Source organism: Bos taurus, chromosome 20 (genome assembly GCF_002263795.3).
Source record: "Bos taurus isolate L1 Dominette 01449 registration number 42190680 breed Hereford chromosome 20, ARS-UCD2.0, whole genome shotgun sequence".
NCBI classification, from domain to species: domain Eukaryota; kingdom Metazoa; phylum Chordata; class Mammalia; order Artiodactyla; family Bovidae; genus Bos; species Bos taurus.
This window is the reverse complement of record NC_037347.1, coordinates 23308940-23331459: the sequence shown is the minus strand read 5'-3', so window position 1 is coordinate 23331459 and position 22520 is coordinate 23308940. Positions and strand designations below refer to the sequence as shown.

The following is a 22520-nucleotide window of genomic DNA, read 5'->3' as shown; positions in this document are numbered from 1 at the left end:
TAGAAACAGAGATGTTGAGGAGAGACAGGAAGCAAACTAACTCTTGACTGATGATATTTTCTGTTCTCTTTCCAGCCTCCCTGCATTATTTGGGAACAATGTGGGCCTGGACACTGTGGATGCTCCCTCTACTCTGCAGATTTGGCCTGGCAGGTAGGTCAGCCTGTGCCCTTTTATGGATTATGCGATTCTATTTGCCTTTTTTGGATAAGAGTTGTTAACTTGAGAACAAAGGGGCAGCTGGACATGGGCATTCATGGATGAACGGGGGGATTTGTGAGCTCCCTAAATTTGTGTGGGGTTGTATGTGTGTGTTGATGTATACTTATGCATGTGCAAGTTTGGCAAGATGATCTATCATATTTTCAAAGGGAGATATGACCCTTTGAAAGTCAAGATTCACTGTTTTAGAGTAATAGTAGGTGATTATCTTGGTGATTCCTGTGTGAAGTGTGCATTGGTTCATATAGGATGCACACATAGAAACATATATACATTTTCACACTATTTGCCATAAATTCCAAGGGTATAAAGGGAAATGAAACAACATCACTACAATGATCCAACTCAAAACTATGGGCCTAATGGCCATATAATACCTTGTAGATCTAAGATGTTTTACTTAGATCACATATTATGTTAAAGAAGATAAGACCAGATTAAAAGAAATGGTGATTGAGCACTGGGAATGTAGACAAGGCATATAGTATAAATATCGGTCTGGTCAGGCTGCTATATAACAAAATACCACAGATTGGATAGCCTAAACAACAGAAGTTTATTTTCTCACAGTTTTGGAGACTGAAAGTCCAAGGTCGAAGTGTCTGCAGAGTTGATTTTCTCTGACACCTCTCTCCTTGACTTGTTGATGACCATCATCTTGCTGCCTCTTCATGTGGTCATCCCTCTGTGTATCTTAATCTCCTTTTATAAGGACACCAGTGAGATTGAATTAGGACACATTGTAAAGGCCCCATTTTAGTTAATACATCCTTATATGCCCTGTTTCCAAATGCAGTCACCTTCTGAGGCACAGCAGAGAGAGGTAGGGCTTAAACATATGAGATTTGTGGGGAGGGACACAATTCAGCCCATAACGTCTCATAATCGGAGGTCACCCAGAAGGCAGTTGTGATCCAGAGATAATGAGAATGTCTTCCAGACCTCTGGCATGGCCTGGCCCACCTTGCAGGTCCCTGGGGTTATACTTGTGACACTCCAGAGCTTTGTAGGCATTATAGGCAGGGAGGGCCGTGCGTCTCTGTCTCATTCAGTCTCTTTTGGCCATCTCAGAAATCCCCAATTGCTTCCAATTGTCCAATTTAAAGTTCTGCTTATAAGCATCATAACACCTTTCCCCTCAACTTGTCTTTTTCAGTCTTGTATCTCTGTCTTCTCTTACTACCTTTCATTACTACCTACCATTTCCTGTATAACTGACTCTAGTTTCCATACTACTTCCCTTCTAGACAATTTTCCCCTTGGTCTCAGCCTTGCCCTTCTTTTACTTCAAGACACCGTTCACAACAAAATTTAACTTTGCAATGACACCAAAGTGTTATGAGCGTAGAGAGGAAGAAGGGAGATTGAGAAGATCTTTTTAATTTTGAAAAATGTTCTTTTTGCATATAGGAAATTCGCTGATAAGCAAGAACATTCTCCTGGTCCTTCTTAGAGAAAAGTTCTGAATATTGCTGCTTATTTCTAAAAATAGGGGAAATAGTTATTTCTAGAAATGTGGCAATATGTTTATATGCTTTTTCTTAACATGTGGAAGGATACATATGTGTGAGGGGCAAACGTAGCCTTTAGTCATCCACGTGCAAAAAAACATTCTGTTATAGTTTTAAATTTATATAAAAATTGTGAAGATAGTACAGAGAATTTTATATACCCTTTATCCAGTTTCCCTTATTGCTAATATTTTATAATAGCATCATATGCTTGCTGAAATAAAGAAACTGGTATTAACACATGACTATTAAGCACATTCCAGACTTTACTTGATTTCACCAGTTTTTCCTTAATGTTTTCTTTCTATTCTGGGATCCAATTCAGGGTAGCATATTGCACTGAATTGTCCTGTCTCCTTAGTCTCTTCTGGTGGATGACAACTCTTTAGTCTTCCCTTTTTTCTCATGACTGTGGCAGTCTTGAAGAGTTCTGTGAGTATTCTTGGGGTTTTATGAAAAATAGAACAGAGGTAAAATGCCCTCCATTGCTCTATCACAATTACGTAATGTTTGTGACAGTCTTTTGATGAAGAGTTTATATTCTAATTAGAGGTAAGTTGAAGAAGACTTAAAATAGGCACACAAGTTGCCAGCAGGTAGGCAGGACAACAGATGTATAAGCCTTGCTACTCACTGGCAGTTCTTTACATAAGTCAGGGCAGTTCAGATGTATGGGATCCACAAGAAAGCAAAACTGAAGCTATTTGTTGATCTGGCTTTCCTTTTTTATTCCAGTTCCCCTTGGCACCCTCATTTGTGATCAAACAAATCTACAATGCCCTGAGATCATATGCAGAGTTAGGATGTCATGAGAACATAACAAAGAGAAGAGGGAAAATTACTCTTAAATGAATTCTTCTCCCGAGTCCTAAAATCTTGGATTTTCAGACACGCTATTTTTCACATGAGGCAGGGAAAGTTGTTTATGCAGTGAAAATAAACAAGCCCAAAATCTTAGTGCTTAAGACAGCAAAGTCTATATGTCCATCACAGATAAGCAGGACCTAGGCTGATGGAGGCTGTACCAGCCTAAGACTCATTATCTCAACATGGATTTGCAGGGTGTGCAGGGTAGAGGGAGGAGAAAAAGGATAATAATGTAGCAGCCCTTTAGTCTCCTTTCATGTCAGGGGCCAAAGAAGTCACATTGCTATGCCCAATTTCAAGGAAGAAAGGAAATATAATCTTCCCCTATGCCCAGGAAGGGGGAATACTGATGAGCACTGGAAATGTTCCTGGGCATTCATTTTATTTATCATAAATCTCTTCCATAACACCAACATAGGGGATCAGAATATGCCACCCCAAAATATACCACTTTCGCATAAGGATTTATTTTGGAGTCAATTTATTATTTGGAGTCAAAAGAGAATCAACAGATGCAGAAGTGAAGTCTTTGTGGAACTTCTTTTATTTGTTTAAAAGAAGAAACTTCTGAAAAGTGAGGACTGCTATAAATCTCCTCTCCTGGAGGAGTTTTATGACCATGAGGAAGACAGAAAATCAGTGCCAGGATGGATCTGCACATGTAAACCCTGCTCCATTAGTGTCTCCCATATATTTACCTTTTCACAGTCTGCTACCCTTGAAAACCTAAGTTCATTTTCCTTTGTCCTGTCAGTTCTCTACAGATTTATTGGTTTTGTCTTAAGATGCTTTACCAGCCCAAGTTCTAACCACCCCTTTAAATGACTCTTTATTGAGTTTTTGCCTGTGTAATTTCACTGCATGCATTAATATAATGTTTTTCTCTTGTGAATCTGTCTTTTGTCAGTCTGATTTTACAGGGCCCTGGCTGGAGAGCCTAGGAGAGTGAAAGGAAACAGAATTTTTTCCTTCTCTATACCAATATCAAGTGGCCTGTCCAAGAATATTTCTGTCTTGCCGTGTACCAAACAGTGAGAGTAAAACAAATGTAACTCCTTAAAAAAAGCTCAGGTGAAGAGGAAAATCATTTTTAGAACTACTTTCTCTTCTGATATCTGATAACACTGATGGTTCTTGTAACCAGAGGTTGGATTCCCCTCTGACTTATGGTTTTTATAGGTATTAATCAAAGCTTCTGAAAGAGCTGAAGAGAGATATTCAAGGAAGAATAGTAAAGACCAGAGTTCACCATGGTTCGATGGGGATATGTTTAGATCCACAAGGATCTATTCCTGTGCTGTGCTATGCTAAGTCACCTCAGTCGTGTCCGAGGCTCCTCTGTCCATCTATTTCTACGCTGGTTTTTTGGGTGGCTGTCTTTGGAGTCAGCCTGTGCAAGGCAGACCGAGAATGAAGGTGGAAATAAAATGTGACTGTAGGGGGCCATAATGAGAAGAGTACAAAACTAAAGACTATTCTGAGTAGACAGGGAAAGACATCTTATTTCTTTGTTTTCCAGCCAATGATCAACTTTGATATCCTGCTAAGAGCTCATGTGCTGGTATGAGTGAAATGGAGGTGGAGGGCAGGCTAGCTTTGGATGACTATTTGTAAGGAAATTGGCCAGAGGACTAAAGACAGACCCACATGTATGCACAAACACACACAGCCAAGATCTCTGAGCCAGAGAGTGAGTCAGTCAGTGTAAAAGCAATGTCCCTGGGGACATTGTTGGCTAACCGTTTGCTCACCCTCTTAGAGGATTTTGCCTGTCCCACTGACAGTTGTGAAGTGTGTATCTGTTAGTATTCTGCTTGCTGTCCTGAGGAATCCTGAGGGAGTGTTTTCAAGCTGTGTGGGCTCTGAGGAATTACTGGGCTAATTGGCCTACCTTCTGATCTCCACTTACCATGTAGTAGTATTTGGTTCAGGTCAGTTAACTTTGGTCCTTTAAGCAGTTGGACTTGGAGATCACCAGCTTTTTCATGGTTTTCAACATGCAAGTAGCATAGATAGCAAGTCATTGACTTAACTGCTGACTAGTGGGTCTTGTCGGGATCAGGCTCATCTGAAGGACTCAGAGGAAGGCTTCTCAGAAAAGAGCTGGAAATGTGGCCATGACATGAAGGCCCCCTTGCTCTGCTTCACTCTTGTTTGTCTCTCCCAGGGGCTGCTTTACCTATGTGGACAATTCTCATTTCTTAGACCACAGTCTCCCACGTTGCAGGCAGGTTCTTTACCATCTGAATCACCAGGGAAACCCATGAGTGAATATACAAATCCCGAAACTCCCAAATCTAAGCAGTGAATACAACCCATTCTGAAACTGTTTGTTACTGACTTCCTATTAGAAGGTGTTACCTCTGGAAGAGTTGAAATGTATGCATTAGTCAGATATGCAGATATATTTTATAACATGCTTATTTTCTAGGAATAAGCTAATCAGTTTTCAAAAAGTCCCTGCTCCCCTGGAAAGCCAGGCAGGGCTGAGGAAGGGGACAGCACAGGCAGCACTTACATTTGTTAGCATTGTCTCTGTTTCTTCTGATTTATAGTGTTTTTCAGCTGATTCAGCCTCTCTGGGGTAACGGTGCACAGTTCCATAGTTTCTGCCTGTCCCCCTACTCCTGCCTAGGGTGGTGTCTGGGTATATGAGTGGGTTTACGTAACTTCAGAGTCCTGGTCTCCTAAATCTGTGTGAGCAAGTCTTTGTTTCCCTCTGGACGTTCTGCTGGGGTCTTATCCCTTCTCTGCTATCTGCTGCTGGGCAGCCAGCTTTGCATGGGCTTTGGGGTATCATTGCCAAACCCACTCCTGAAGTTCATGCCCCAGCTGTTTGCCTGTGGTTGACATCCCCCTGTGCACAGAAGCCTCTTCATCTGAATCCCAGCCCTGATTTACAGCTATATCACCCTGAACGTGCCTGATCTCTTCTGAATCCCAGGCCTGGACCAACCCCACACATCTACACCCGCCCAGAGTTCCTCACCCTGAGATACTGGGGACTTCTGAATCCCTGCCTGCTACTCTCACCTGTTCAGAGCTTATGTGAAGATCTTCCCCAGCCCTCTCTCTGCAGTGCTAGGACTTCCATATCATGCTGGAGTTGGTGCTGAGTGGTACATGAGGCTCCGACTAGACTTGCTATGCCTGGTGAAATAGGCCACCAGCCCAAACGACCTTGGTTCTTCAGACTCATGCGTGTTTGTACTGTTGCACCAAGAACTGACATCCGAGTTCTTTGCTCCGTCTTATTTTCACTACCCTGCTCCAATATTTTACTTGCTACAAGTCATGGACTTCTTACTTCTTATCTGGTAGGAACTTCCTTGAATAAAAATATAAGAAGTGTTTTTTAAGTCAAAATCTAGCTGTTTAAAGGGAGTAACTGCAGAGATGGAGTTAGATTCTTTCCATGGCCCTGATAAGGAGAACCTATTATACCTAGTAACTTACCAAGAAATTCAGCTTTCGATTAATCTGTTTTCATCAAACTCATTAATGCTGGCAATGTTTATCATGCACTAAAATTATTGTGTTTGTGTATTTTTCTAGACCTGCCAGCTAAGCCTGAGAACATTTCTTGCGTCTTCTACTATACGAAAAATTTTACTTGCACCTGGAGTCCAGAGAAAGAAGCTAATTCTATATCATACACAGTCAGGAGAACTTTGTGAGTACGGGAGCTTGTGTGTCGTCAGGGAGAGTAAGGGGAGGAGGCAGAGGCTCCCACTTTAACTCATGACTCAAGTCACTTAGACAGTAAAATGTTTTCTCAATTATAGCTTCTAGATAACCATTATTTGTATCCAGTGGCTGGGGTGATACTTGGTTATTTGCAACCATACTGATAGGATCTACAGCTAAGAGGGTGGGAGGATGCTTGTATAACCATGACACAACATTACCCTGTAGGCCATTTTTGCACTCTATGATAACCATGGAAAATGCTGAGATCCTTTCTGCTTTCAAAATTCCATGATTCTATATTTCTCTATGTTCAGTCTCTGCTCCCTCACCCCTGCCTTTGCAAATCCTTACACAGTGGGCCCCCTCTTCTGGTCTCAGCCTGTTTCATCTCCCACATAGTCCCCAGAGGACTCTAGCAATACCCACCTACTTGATTCCTACCAATATGTGTAGCTGTTTTCATTAAGTTACAGCTTGATAGGGTTTAAGTTATCTATCTAAGAAAATAATTGTAATGAGTTTTCTGAAAACATTGTACACCAATGGCAAAAAATTAAATCTGAAAAATATGAAGAATATAAAAAATCACCCCAAATCCCACCACCAAAGGTAACAATTTTTAATATTTTGATGAAGACCTTTCTAGACACCTTTAAGAAGAGTTATATAAATATGTAATTTCATATTAATGTAATCATTATTTACATAATATGCATCTTGCTTTTTTTCACCATTAATAGAGTACCAGGCATCTTTCCATATCAATAAATATAGTTGTATTAAAAACTATCATTTTAAATTCTATTTATGTATCTACTGTAATTTATTTAACAAATTCTTTTTATTTTTTTCTTTTAAGAATAAGTTCTCAAGGTTAGAATCTGAGATTTTCAAGAGCCTATTCATTATTTCTTACCAATAGGAAATGCATTATATGAGTGTAACTTCTGATGGACTTACAGGGTTCCCAGGGAGGTCTCCATGGTAACTTTTCCCTCTCCTTGAAGGTGAGGAAGGAATCTGGAGAGATAAACATCAATTTCTGGACTATACAGTTCTCAAGAGAGACCCAGAAGGAAGCTACCAAATACATGCTTAACATATTAAATATGCTTATGTTTCTAAACTGCTGTACTAAACTCATGCTGAATCATTTTTTCCTTCAAAGGTGTTATGTACGTGAAAATGATACTTGTAATTCTACAAGTAAAGCTGGTTCTTCATGCTCTTTTTATTCAAGTTTAACACCACCAGATATTTACATTATTCAAGTGGAGGCTAAAAATGCATATGGCATAATTAAATCTGATATAACATATTGGGACTTAACTACCATAAGTAAGTGTCACTTTATATTCTTATGAACTTTTTAATTAAAATATACCCTCTTCTTCTGTTTTTTAAAAGAGATATCTGTAAACTCAAAAGTAGATTCACATCTCAAGCACATAGGTGTATGTTATAGATATATGGAAAATTTGTCTTCTTTTGAAGAAGGAAAAGAGAGGTAGGGCCAGAGGGAAGAAGAAAGGAAGGAAGGAGGGACCTGACCAAAAAAAAAAAAAAATGAATGAGAAGAGACATTTTGCTGGTCCTTGATTTTCTCTTGCAGTTTGTACTATCAATTATATTAGAAGAAACAGTATATTATTGCTCCTGTAGGAGAAAGTAAAACTCTTATTTTTAAAAATATCTCACTGATTGTTGCTTTCAAATTCTTTTTCAAAGAGTCATTTTTACTATTTAATTTTAAAATAACATCGTTTGTGAGATAATTCACATGTTATAAGATTCACCTTTTTTGTTAATTTATTTATTTTTAACTGGAGGATAATTGCTTTACAATATAGTTTTTGTTTCTGTTTGTCTCTTGAACCTCCATCCCATCTCCCACCCCATAGATTCACCTTTTAAAAATGACAATTCACCAGTTTTTAAAAATCATATTCACAAAGTTATACAAATATCACCAGGATCTAGTTCCAGAAACTTTTCATCACCCCTCAAAGAAACTTCATGCCCATTAGCAGAAATCCTTAATTCTACCTTCCCCTTGGTCTCTGGCAGTCACTAATCTATTTTTCTGTCTTTATGGATTTACTTATTTCTGAAAATTCATATAAATGTAATGATACAGTATAGTCCTTGTATCTTATTTCTTTCACAACATAATGTTTTCAAGGTTCAATCCATCTTGTAGCATTTATTCCTTTTTATAGCTGAATAATAATCCATCATAGGGACATATCACATTCTATTTAACCACACATTGGTTGATAGACATTTTAGTTGTTTCCACTTTTTGGTTATGAATGCTGCAATTATGAATATTTGTGTACAAATTTTTGCTTGGATATAGGCTTCAATTCTCTTAGATGTATACCTAATGAAATTGCTGGGTCATATAACTTAGTCTTTAACTTTTTGAGGAACTGCTGAATTTTACCAAAATGGCTATACCATTTTACATCCCACCAGCAATTTATAAAGTTACCAGCTTCTCCATATCCTCTTCAACACTAGTTATTGCACTTTTTTTTTTTTATTATAACCATCCTAATGGGTATTAGGGGACTTCCCTGGTGGGTATTACATCATACTTCACTGTTCTGATTTGCACTTACCAAATGATTAATGGTATTGAGCATCTTTTCATGTGCTAACTGGCCATTTGTACATCTTCTCTGGAAAAATGTTAATCCATAACCTTTGCCGATTTTACAAATATGTTGTCTTTTTATTATTCAATTTTAAGAGTTCTTTTTGTGAGGGGCTGTAGGGATCAAACCTAAGCCCCTTGCAGTGGAAGAGTGAGTCTTAATCACTTGATTGCCAGGGAAGTTCGAGTTCTTTATATATTCTGGGTATCAGCTCCTTATAAGATATGTTTTGCACATGTTTTCTTTCTTCCTGTGGGTTATGTTTTCAATTTCTTAATGATATCCTTTGAAACTAAAACATAATTTAATTTTGATGATTTTATTATAATTTATCTATTTTTTCCTTTATTGCTTGTGCTCAGGAGTCAGAACTAATAATCTAGTGCCAAACCTGAGGTCACAAAGATTTTACTCTGTTTTCTTTTAAAGACCTTTATAGCTTTAGCTCTTACATTTAGTTCTATGATCCTTTCTGAGTTAATTTTTGAACAAAATAACAAACTTTGTATTCCTGAAATAAATCTCACATGGTTGTAAGTGTATAATCCTTTCTATATGTTGCTGAATTTGGATTGATAGTTTTTTTGTTGAGGAGTTTTTCTTCTATCTTCCTAGGGGATATTGGTCTCTTGCTTTCTTTTCTTGTGATATCTTTGTATATTTTTGGCATCATGGAAATATTGGCCTCACAGAATGAGTTGGAAAGTGTTTCCTGGTCCTGTTTTTTGAAAGGGTTACAGGAATCAAGACCATCCCCAAGAAAAAGAAATGCAAAAAAGCAAAATGGCTGTCTGAGGAGGTCTTACAAATAGCTGTGAAAAGAAGAGAAGTGAAAAGCAAAGAAGAAAAGGAAAGATATACTCATTTGAATACAGAGTTCCAAAGAATAGCTAGGAGAGATAAGAAAGCCTTCCTCAGTGATCAATTCAAAGAAATAGAGGAAAACAATAGAATGGGAAAGTCTAGAGATCTCTTCAAGAAAATTAGGGCTATCAAGGGAACATTTCATGCAAAGATGGGCTCAATAAAGGACAGAAATGGTATGGACCTAATAGAAGCAGAAGATATTAAGAAGAGGTGGCAAGAATACACAGAAGAATTATACAAAAAAGATCTTCATGACCCAGATAATCATGATGGTGTGATCACTCACCTAGAGCCAGACATTCTGGAATGTGAAGTCAAGTGAGCCTTAGAAAACATGACTATGAACAAAGCTAGTGGAGGTGATGGAATTCCAGTTTAACTATTTCAAATCCTAAAAGATGATACTGTGAAAGTGCTGCACTCAACATGCCAGCAAATTTTGAAGACTCAGCAGTGGCCACAGGACTGGAAAAGGTCAGTTTTCATTCCAATCCCAAAGAAAGGTAATACCAAAGAATGCTCAAACTACTGCACAATTGCATTCATCTCACATGCTAGTAAAGTAATGCTCAAAATTCTCCAAGCCAGGCTTCAGCAATACGTGAACTGCGAACTTTCAGATGTTCAAGCTGGTTTTAGAAAAGGCAGAGGAACCAGAGATCAAATTGCTAACATCCGCTGGGTCATCGAAGAAGCAAGAGAGTTACAGAAAAACATCTATTTCTGCTTTATTGACTATGCCAAAGCCTTTGACTGTGTGGATCACAATAAACTGTGGAAAATTCTGAAAGAGATGGTAATACCAGACCACCTGACCTGCCTCTTGAGAAACCATATGCAGGTCAGGAAGCAACAGTTAGAACTGGACATGGAACAACAGACTGGTTCCAAATAGGAAAAGGAGTTCGTCAAGGCTGTATATTGTCACTCTGCTTATTTAACTTACATGCAGAGTACATCATGAGAAACACTGGGCTGGATGAAGCACAAGCTGGAATCAAGATTGCCGGGAGATATATCAATAACCTCAGGTATGCAGATGACACCACCCTTATGGCAGAAAGTGAAGAAGAACTAAAGAGCCTCTTGATGAAAGTGAAAGAGGAGCGTGAAAAAGGTGGCTTAAAGCTCAACACTCAGAAAACGAAGATCATGGCATCCCGTCCCATCACTTCATGCCAAATAGATGGGGGAACAGTGGAAACAGTGGCTGACTTTATTTTTTGGGCTTCAAAATCACTGCAGATGGTGATTGCTGCCAGGAAATTAAAAGATGCTTACTCCTTGGAAGGAAAGTTATAACCAACCTAGACAGATAGTAAAAAGCAGAGACATTACTTTGTCAACAAAGGTCCATCTAGTCAAGGCTATGGTTTTTCCAGTGGTCATGTATGGATGTGAGAGTTGGACTATAAAGAAAGCTGAGCACTGAAGAATTGATGCTTATGAACTGTGGTGTTGGAGAAGACTCTTGAGAGTCCCTTGGACTGCAAGGAGATCCAACCAATCCATCCTAAAGGAGATCAGTCCTGGGTGTTCATTGGAAGGACTGATGTTGAAGCTGAAACTCCAATACTTTGGTCACCTGATGCGAAGAGCTGACTCATTGGAAAAGACCCTGATGATGGGAAAGTTTGAGGGCAGGAGGAGAAGGGGACTACAGAGAATGAGATGGTTGGATGGCATCACCGATTCAATGGACATGAATTTGGGTAAACTCCAGGAGTTGGTGATGGATATGGAGGCCTGGCATGCTGCGGTTCATGGGGTTGCAAAGAGTCAGACACGACTGAGCGACTGAACTGAACTGAAAGATCAGTGGTAATTGGTCTTTAAACCTTTGGTACATCTCACCAGTGTAGGTATCTGGGCCTCAGATTTTCTTTTTATGAAGTGTTTTGACTTGGGTTTCTTTTTAAAACATTTTTAGGAACTCCCTTTGAAAGGCTTACATTACAATGCTAACATTGGCTCTGCCTCTTGTCGATGGGCCTAAAAGGGGCAAGGTTTTTCACTTTGTAAACACAAACTTTTATTTTATTTTTATCTTTTGGAGAAGGCAATGGCACCCCACTCCAGTACTCTTGCCTGGAAAATCCCATGAACGGAAGAGCCTGGTAGGCTGCAGTCCATGGGGTCGCTAAGAGTCGGACACGACTGAGTGACTTCACTTTCACTTTTCACTTTGATGCATTGGAGAAGGAGATGGCAACCCACTCCAGTGTTCTTGCCTGGAGAATCCCAGGACAGTGGAGCCTGGTGGGCTGCTGTCTATGGGGTCGCACAGAGTCGGACACGACTGAAGCAACTTAGCAGCAGCAGCAGCAGGATCTTAAGGAGATACTTGCATTTCCATGTTCATTACAATATTATTCACAATAGCCAAGATATAGAAACAACCCAAATACCCACCAACAGAGGCATGAATAAATAAATTGTGCTATACACATACACTGCAATTACTGTAGCTATTTTGGAAAGCAAAATGACATTTTGTGGAAAGTAGCCCTAAAAATGTTTATGTTGTTTGTTGTTTAGTCACTAAGTCATGTCCAACTCTTTTGGAACCCAATGGACTCTAGCCTGCCATGCTCCTCTGTCCTTGGGATTCTCCAGGCAAGAATACTGGAGTGGGTTGCCCTTTCCTTCTGCAAGGGATCTTTCCAACCCAGGGATCAAACCCACATCTCCTGCACTGGCAGGTGGATTCTTTACCACTGAACCACCTGGGAAGCCCCAAAATGGTTATACTTTTTAATTTAATCCTTCTGTCCTAGGGGATCTAAGGAAGCCATGAGAGATACACACAAAGATACAACTATTATCCACTTACTTGTTCACTTAACAAATATCTGAAATTTGCTAAGTACCAAGTGTTAATCAAAGGCCTTGTGATTGAGACTCAGCTTCTGTTTTCAGGGGGGCTTTAAAACGAGAAATTGGAAACACTATGTACAGTACACTAATAGAGAAAGTGTCAAATTCTGTTTCTCTATAAGAGAATATTATGAAGCTTTGAAAACATGTTTTGAAAAATTTCAATGCAAAGGGATGTTCGCTGATTCCGTAATGTTTTTCATAAAGACAAAAGATTTATTTAGCATAACATCAATTTTCTTTTAAAAAGTACAAATTTTTGTATAGGTAAAAGCCTGGAAATACACCAAAATGCTAATAATGATGATCTCTGGTTGATGGCAAGGAGGGCATGGTAACCCACTGCAGTATTCTTGCCTGGGGAATCCCATGGACAGAGGAGCCTTGTGGGCTATAGTCCATGGGATCACAAAGAATCCAATATGACTGAAGTGACTTAGCATGCATGCTGGTTGATAGAATTATGATTGACTTAAAGTTTTTCTTTGTAGTTTTTCTATATTTAAAAAATTGGGGAGGGGGGCACTTCCCTAATGGTCCAGTGGTCAAGACTCTGCCTTCCAATGCATCGGGTGTGGGTTCAATCCCTGGCCAGGGAACTAGATCCTACAAGCTACAACTATGAATTCTTATGCTGCAACTTAGACCTGGCACAACCAAATAAATAAATTTAAATAAATAATTTTTGAAATGAGCCTATGTTACTTTTATAACACCCCCCCCCCACCTTTTTCAAGGAGAGATTTAGGGTGAGAATGTTTGTAGTGTTCAGGGGAAATGAAGGTGCTTTCTACTGAGCACTTCTTCATCCTGGGGGTCAAAGACAGAGAGATGGGGAGAATAGACAAGAGGAACCACCCATTCTCTGGTCATGAAGTTTCTTTCTTTTTACCTCCCTTCTGTTTGACAAAAGATCTGACCCAGTCGGTAAAAGGCTGATTTGTTAAAAAAAAAAAAAAAAAAAAGAAAGAAAGAAACCCACAGAAATATAGCCTCTCCTCACTGTACATTCTTTTTTGAAGGGGTGGGAGGTAGCAGCATTCTTTATGCCCTGCTTTCCTACTGCCTTTTGCGTACACTAAATCATAGAATATGCACTATGATTTCCTTTGCAATTCTGGGTGGATGTTATTAGCACTTTCTGGTCTTTGTGCAAATACAAAAACTGTATGATTTTTATTTTCAGCTAAAATCGAGCCACCTAAGATTTCCAGTGTGAAACCAGTTTTGGGCCTCAAACAAATGGTTCAAATAAAATGGACACAGCCCGTGTTGGCACCTAAGTCATCTACTTTAAATTATACACTTCGATTCAGAGCAGTAAATAGTACCCACTGGGTAAGTTATGCCATTATAATGTTTCTAAGAGAATTGTTGACATTTGTTGCCTGGAATCATTTTTTCCATTTTCTACATTTAAGAGAGACAATAGTGAATACTTTTCTCCCCAGTTTCCTATTTGGGCCTTTTAGATTGGAAAAGTGTTTTACTATATGCATCTTTATTTTTGCATTTCATTCTGTTTTGTGTCTAGCTACATTGGTTCTTGAAAGTCTATAGCTTGGGAATTTCCTTTTAAATTGTTCTAAGCTTTGTGATCTATAGCACATATTTAGAAAGTGAACAAAACATAAATATTGCATTTAACAGATTAAGTCAGTGTGCATGTAAAAACCACTGATATAAAAAATAGCATGCTGTAGCCCCCTGCCTACCTTTTTCTGATGACACACTCCTCCTGCCTTTAGAACTCATGATTATCCTAGTTTTCATAGTAATTACTTCTTTGCTTTTTATTATGGTATTACCATGTAAGCCTGCATCCCTAAGCAATGTAGTTGGAGACAGTATATAAATGGAATCTATATATTTTGTATTTTCTTTATGTTTGACTCCTCTCTCTCAATATTGTGCTTCTAAGATCCATTCATGTTTTACAGTGCTGGAGTTTATACATTTTTATCCCAGTGTAGTCTTCTGTTGCATGTACACAATGGAATCATGGCTTTAATTTTCACTTACCTGACTTTTAATGAGATTATATGTCTTTTCATGTATTTATTGGCCACTTGGAATTCTTCTTTGTGAAATATTGATTTAAGCCTTTTGCACACTTTTTTCTGTTGGATGATCTGATTTTTTAATTGACTTACAGGAGTTACTTACATATTCTGTTTATGAGTCTTTCATTTTTTATGTGTCTTGTAAACATCTCTCACTATGCATCATGCCTTTTCACTTTCTTAATGGTAACTTTAGAGGAACAGAACTTCTTAATATGAATAGTGTCAAATTTTATCAACCTTTTCCTTTATATTTATTGTCTTTTGCATCTTGAGAAATATTTTCTTACCACAAAATTCAGAAATAATTATCATATTTCCATAATGCAGTTTGATCTTATATCAACTTTCTATTTCTAACCAACTTACATTATTCACTCTTAGCTTCCAGCCAATTAAATCACTTAAATCTTTGACTTTCCCCTCAACACACAAAAGATTTTCTAGTAAGAACATTTCCACTGTCTTATAACTTATCCCTTTTTAACCTAAAATGCTGATGTTTTATTTCTTCCTATTGAATTTATTCAGGTTGGACTTATCCATCATTTTGGCCTATTGAGAATCTTTATTCTATTACCCAAAGCCTGTAGGTAACTTTCTACTTTATAACTTTTCAATAAACCTTAGAGTTAACTTTTTACTTTTTAATTTTTTTAATATCTTCAGATATGATAACACTTTTATACCTTCATCTAATCATTGATCAAAAAGAATGACTATATCAGAGCCCATCCAAAGATATCAGCCTCTACTTTGAGCTAAAAGAAGCTCATTTACTCAGGCTTCTTTGAATATAGAAGGCCACCACAGTCATTCAGCCTCCTCTTTTCATCTTGGCCATGAGGCCATCACTAGACTGTTTCCTTTAGTGAAGCCCACCGTACTATATCTATTGCATCCTCCACTAGACTAGGACTCTTTCAGAAAAGAAAATTGGTTAAGTTTCACTTGTCTTATATTCAAGTCAAGAGAAATAATGAGTTCACTCTTCCTCTCAGCTTCTTTTCTGTGCCAACTCTGGATCCATTCTACTAGAACTGACTATAAGAACATAAGACTCACTGATTGGTAGTTTCTGGAACCCAGAAAGGAACCCCTAAGTAGGACACTCCCCAGCACAACATAAGCTCATCTTCATACCACATATCATGGGCTCAGTGAATCTGAGGAACTTCTGTGTGATCTACTGTCTAGCAACCCTTGGTTTCTTTTGTCTGATCCCAGAGTCCTGTGACTACTTTATAAAATCCAACAAGAAAAATAAGCCAGGATCTATATTCCCCTGGAAAATTACTAAACCATTTACAATACGAAGTGAGGGCAACACATGCAAGCTACTTCAATCCCTAGCATCCTGTACCCCACCTCTTTGATAAACTTACCTGCATCTGTACTTATCTTTGCCTCCCTCCTTCCAATCCCCTGGAAGGAAGAGGTCCTTCCTCCTGCTAACCTGGAGAAAGTGGGAAGGAGAGTGGAATGTGCAACCAGAATCTCTCTCCTTTCAGTTCTCAACCACAACCAAGTCTAATCAGTTCTAAATCCAACTAAACCAATCCAGTCTTGTCTGGATGGTTCTCATCCCATTGTCAATGGAAAAGGTCTAAATTCTTAACCCTCCAAGGCCTGGCCCCTCTCAACCCCTCCAAACTCATCTTCCATCTTGCTCTCGCTTCTCTAGTGATTCTGAATTGCTAGTTTCCCTTGCGTCATGTCATTTCATTATTCTGTGCTTCTGCCTAGAACAGCTCTCTGCTTTGTACATCTCCTCTTGGCCTAAACCTTGCTAGATCCACTCGTCTCTCAGAACTCTGGTCTGACGTATTTTCTTCTGGGAGTCTGAGAGAGGTGCTCCTCCTCTGTCATTGCACTTAACATAGTCACTTAAACTCATCTCTCCCCATATTTGATGATAAGTTCCTCAAACACAGAGACCTTGATTTTCATCTTAGTTTTCTCATTGCCTGCCACATATGCTCAATAAATGTTTAATTAAACTAAACCACATAAAAACTAATTTCAAAATCCCAATATGTTCATATAACAAAACTCATATTTGTGTGATGCTAATATATGGGTTTGCTTCCCAGGTGGCTCAATGATAAAGAATCCTACTTGCCAATGTAGGAACTGCAGGACACTTGTTTTCAATTCCTGTGTTGGAAAGATGCCCTGGAGGAGTAATGGCAACCCACTCCAATATTCTTGCTATGATAATCCCATGGACAGAGGAGTTTGGTGGGCTACAGTCCATGGGATCGCAAAGAGTCTAAGACTGAGCACCCATGCACACAATATATGGGTTACAGAGTGCTTTTTTATACTCTAAGCTACTCAATCCTTGCAAATATCCTATAAATTGTTGTTGTTTAGCTAATAAGTTGTGTCTGATTCTTTGAAATCCCATGGACCATAGTCTGCTTGGCTTCTCTTTCCATGTGATTTCCCAGGCAAGAATGTTGTTGTTCAGTTGCTCGGTCGTGTCCGACTCTCTGCAACTCCCTGTGAATGCAGCACACCAGGGTTCCTGGTCCTCCACTATCTCCCAGAGTTTGTTCAAACACATGTCCATGGAGTTGATGATGCCATCCAACCATCTCATCCTCTGTCACCCTCTTCTCCTCCTGTCCTCAGTCTTTCCCAGCATCAGGATTTTTTCCAGTGAGTAGGCTTTTCACATCAGGTGGCCAAAGTACTGGAGCTTCAGCTTCAACATCATTCCTTCTAATGAATATTCAGGGTTGATTTTCTTTCAGATTGACTGGTTTGATCTCCTTGCTGTCCAAGGGACTCTCAAGAGTCTTCTCCAACTCCAGAGTTCAAAAGCATCAATTCTTCGGTGCTCAGCCTTCTTTATGGTCCAACTCTCACATCCATATGTGACTACTGGGAAAACATAAGCAAGAATACCAGTGTGGGTTACCAATTCCTTCTTCAGGAGATGTTCCCAACTCAGGGATTGAAACTGTGTCTCCTCCATTGGAAGGTTGATTCTTTACCACTGAGCCACCTGGGAAACCCCTCCTATAAATAAGATATCACTATTCTTCTTATTGTGGTTGTTGTTTAGTCAGTAAGTTGTGTCTGACTCTTTGTGACCCCGTGGACTGTAGCCCACCAGGCTCCTCCTCCATGGGATTTCCCAGGCAAGAATACTGGAATGAGTTGCTATTTCCTTCTTCTAGGGATCTTCCTGACACAGGGATCAAACCCACATCTCCTGCATTTGCAGGTGAATTCTTAATCACTGAGCCACCAGGGAAGCCCCATTATTATTACAGATTAGTAAATTGCAATGTAGAGTGCTTTGGTCATCTGTCCAAGATTTGTAAGTTACAGAGTTGAGCTCAGGTTTTGTGAGGCCAAGTTCAGTCATTCATTTGCCCATACTTTAACCTCCAAACCACCTTCCCATGGCCGTAGTGTAAAGGGTTTCTACTTTTATAAAAGGGAACCATGTAAACACTCTACCAAAGGATTTCAAGACAGTTTTAAGAATTTGATTTAGGCTTTGCTCCAAAACTTCTGACTCATCTCTTAACACATAAACGCTTGGAATAAGCTAGGACTTGGCACAAAATACAGGTTGTTAGAAACAAAACTGGTGAAGTTAATTAGTGTTTTGGTAGGAGTCCATTGCTTGTACTGAGTTCAGGAAATTTTAGATTTAAGCCTGTATATAGAGGATCAATTGATCTTGGACCCAGTGAGGACCAAAGCCATATAGCCTGGAAAAAAGTCACAGTAAAGAAGCCGTAGAGGAGCACTCTTTGGAAATTTAATTGCATTTTTTACTGCCCTGAGGCTAGGGCTTGAAAGAACAGGTTTGCATAGGTACTGTGAAGAGAGCTTTCTGATTGTGAGGAGAACCAGCAAGAGACCAAGCATGTGCTGAGAATACTAGCAAAGCAGAAGGAAAATTTTGAGAAATTAAAAACAGAAGAAGAATATTATGTATTTTAAAAAGCATGAAAAGTAAAATAGAATATCATTAGACTCCCTTGCATGTGTTTTATGGCTTAACACTGTTTTTATTTTGATTTACGCCTGGAGAGTACCATGTGGTTGACCTTCTCTCAAAGGTCTTAATCTGGTTTTAACTGAGTCCCATAACTGAGGTCAGTTGGGGAGGGTACTTCCCCAGAGATGATGAATTGTCCCAAGATATGTTCCCAACAGCCCTGTTCTACCACTGCAACGTCTCCAGGGGCTTTTGCAGGAAGGTGCTCAGGGAACCTGGGGTTCAGCAGCAAAATTGCCCTCAGGCCTGCATGCTGCTTCCTTGCTCTGATGCCATCTCACTAGACTGGGAGTTCAGAACCGTCCATCTGCAGCTGGGATGCTCAGCTGTTGGCCACATAGGCACATCCTCATTTTGCCCCAGTTTCCTTTAGGCCCAGCACCTATAATTGTGTACCTATTTTCACAGCTGTTGTTGTACACGTAAGCGATATCCGGACTTCCTATTCTTGCCAGATTCTATGGGCTGGTGTGCATCCTCACAAAGTAGTCATGTCTGTAATTATAGTTTATTTTCATTAATAAGCTCAATATAAATATATATAAACCTACAGCTTAAAGTTCATGCTGTAGCAACAATGATCATTCTCAGTAAGACATAGCTGAATTTCTAGTTTCTTGTGGAGAGTTAAGTCCAGAGGGACTTTTATAGAAAGCAACACGCTCATTTACTAACAAGGAAACTGAGGTCTAGAAAGGGGAGGTGGTTTATTTGCCTCTCCCTGTTCTTCACATTGAGAGAGTGTCAAAATGAATTTATTTATCTAGGATACTGAGATCTTTAGCAACTTGAGTGATCACCCAAAGACCAATCATTTGAAATGGGAAGTTTGAATAAAAGGAAAGAGTCTGAGAGTGAGGGGAATCTGTGCTCCGATCCTAGTTCTGCTGATTATAAATGCTGAGGTAGTCCATAATCACTTAACTTGTCTGGGTTTCATTCATGACATGAGTTTGAATTTAATACTCTCAAGGTGTCTTTTACATGCTGTTCCTTGAGATCTTATCTCTACATATTATTGTCACCTCCAGAAATTAAACTGAGGCCCGTATTGGGTGCCAGGACTCCACTCTGCATCTTCCAGAACAGCAAGATTCACTCACATCCAGTCCAGAGGCAGGAATCTCTACCTCACAAGCTTAGAAACAAGAAAGGGGAGGGGTGGTGGTTCTTGGGGTAACTCACCTCTATTTGATGCTAACAGTCTCCAGGCATGTGTAGAAGTTTATTTATGAAAATTAAAAAAGTTGAAATATAATGCTGCTAGCTCAGAAAGGTAAGAGAAGGTTGGGAAGTAAAGAAGAAAAATGGAAAGATAACATGTGGTCTCCCATCCAGCTCAAGGCTGTCTTTGTCTTTTAGATGGAAGTCAACTTCACCAGAAGCGGTAAGAATGAAGAAGAAGCATACAACCTCACAGGGCTGCAGGCTTTTACAGAGTACGTTGTAGCTCTGCAGTGTGTGGTTCACAAGTCAAGGTTCTGGAGTGGCTGGAGTCAAGAAAAGATGGGAGTCACTGTGGAAGAAGGCAAGTTGGTCCCTTGTGGTTTCTTTTTTGCCTGCTCTGGTTTAGGGCAAACTGAACTGAGCCTTTGTGGATTTTGTCAAGTACTTTGCCGTACTTGGGAATCATGGAATCCCACAATCCCAGAGCCAGAGAGTCTGTACAGTGCCCCTCCACAGGGCATGCATGGCACATGCTTGAGCCTACAGGATAAGCTGGCCCTCCCCCGATGATGTTAGTGACATTAGCAGCTTTTGCCTTGAAGGCAAAGGACCATATCTTGAATACTTGTATAAAGTTCTTATACTATGCTTGAAGTAGTATAATATTATTTAAAGATGTCCTATGATAAAGATTGATGTTGCAAACCCTGAGCTACTGCTATAAAATAAAGGTATAACTAATGAGAAAAAAGGTCACATCTTTAATTATAGTGAAGGAAGGAAGGAGAAGAGGATTGTACCTTGATTGAATGGTTACCATGAGTCAGGAATGGTAATTAAGAATACTATTGGGTTAGCCAAAATGTTCATTTGAGTTTTTCTATAACCTCTTAGGGAAAAACTGGAATGAACTTTTTGGCCAACCCAATTCTTCAAATCTGTGGGCCTCATATAAAATCCAGCCTGGCTGCGGAGTAACTTTGGGCAAGATACACAAACTCTAAGACTCAGTCTCCTTACTAATTTTTCCCCTTTTCCATAATGAACTATAATTTATAAACTTGAGTTAATAGTGGTACCTATTTTTTAGTATTATTTTAAAGATTAAATGAGATAATGTGTTTAGCCCATAATCAACATTCAGTAATTGATAGATTTCCTATTAGTGTTATTAATTCTCCAAAAAGCCCTATGAAATATGTAGAATCACCTCCATTTGCAAGTGAGATAGATGAGATGTTAATTTGTTCAGGGTCATTCAGCATGTTACCATGCTCTATAAATCAGGAGCCTTGCCCAGAGCCTGACCCCAGTAGATGTTCAATAAGTGTTTGATGAATGTGTTAGTTTCCTGTGGCCACTGTAACAAATTGTGGGTGTGTGTGTGTGCTCAGTTGTTCAGTCATGTCCGACTCTTTGTGACCCCAGGGACTATAGCATGCCAGCCTCCTCTGTCCATGTAATTTTCCAGGCGAGAATACTGGAGCAGGTTACCATTTCCTACTCCACGGGATCCTCCCAACTCAGAGATTGAACTCCCCTCTCTTGTGTCTCCTGCATTGGCAGGTGGATTCTTTGCCACTGCGCCACCTGGAAAGCCCACATTTTTTATTTTTCTCTTCTAGTTCTAGAATTCAAAGGTCCAAAATCAGTTTCACTGGACTAAGGTCAAAATGTTGTCACAGTTGGAGATTTTGAAGGGAGAATATATTTTCTTGCCTTTTCTACCTTCTAGTAGCTCCCTGTATTCCTTGGTTTGTGGCCCCTTCCTATGAACAAAGCATATTACTCCAGACTCTGCTTCTGTTATCACATTACCTTTTTCTCCTCTTCTGTGTCAAATCTGTCTGCTTCCTTCTTGTAATGACCATCGTGATAACATTTAGGGCCCACTGGGATAATCCAAGATAATCTCCCCATCTCAAAATCCTAACCCAATCACATGTACAAAGTCCCTTTGGCCATATAAGGTAATGTTTATAGGTGATAGAGATTTGTACTTAGATCTTTGGTGTTTGTTTTTCAACCTACTACAATGAATGAATGACTGATTAAATGAATACCTATCAAGGGCCACACATCTTCTGAAATATGTCAAAGAAACAGAAAAATGCTGATCATTCTAACCTTCTGAGGCTTTAACTTTGTTTGAGACATGTTGGTTCTAGACCATGGATTTGCCCCCACCCCACCTCTGGGCATGATTTCAGGCCCTTCTTAATCAATCTTACAACAAGTCCCTCACTGGTCTTAGGCAACATGTGGGGTCAGCTCCTGTGTTCCCTGGTCTATATGGCAAAAATGTATTCCCCTGGATCCTGGTTGAGTTTCCCATGACAACCAAATTAGTGTTAACAGATATTTGGCATGTTTGCCCATATGATCATATGTCTGGGAATAATCTGATGCCTTCTGAATTTCGTATCTCCCACTGGAGATGTTCATGCTTAGTCTGGACTACTCACTGGTGGATGTAGTTACAACAAAGATTCATGTGACACACATAAAGGATTGGGCTGGATGGCCTCTGAAGTCCCTTCGTACTCTGAGATTCTATTAATCTATGGCATTC

General features: G+C 39.4%; 1 protein-coding gene across 2 annotated transcripts in view; it reads left to right on the top strand.

The window, feature by feature from the left end:
• The window catches only part of IL31RA (interleukin 31 receptor A), a 73500-nt gene that overhangs the window by 21109 nt on the left and 29871 nt on the right, over positions 1-22520 (top strand). The window contains exons 2-6 of one of the 2 annotated variants that reach the window (XM_005221496.5): positions 76-153; positions 6156-6273; positions 7459-7628; positions 13881-14032; positions 20144-20309. In XM_005221496.5, coding sequence (XP_005221553.1) covers positions 99-153; positions 6156-6273; positions 7459-7628; positions 13881-14032; positions 20144-20309 — 661 coding nt within the window. In that variant the 5' untranslated portion in view covers positions 76-98. Of the gene's footprint in view, positions 1-75; positions 154-6155; positions 6274-7458; positions 7629-13880; positions 14033-20143; positions 20310-22520 lie in introns of those variants that run through there. The other variant, NM_001192563.2, reaches the window with a different exon arrangement.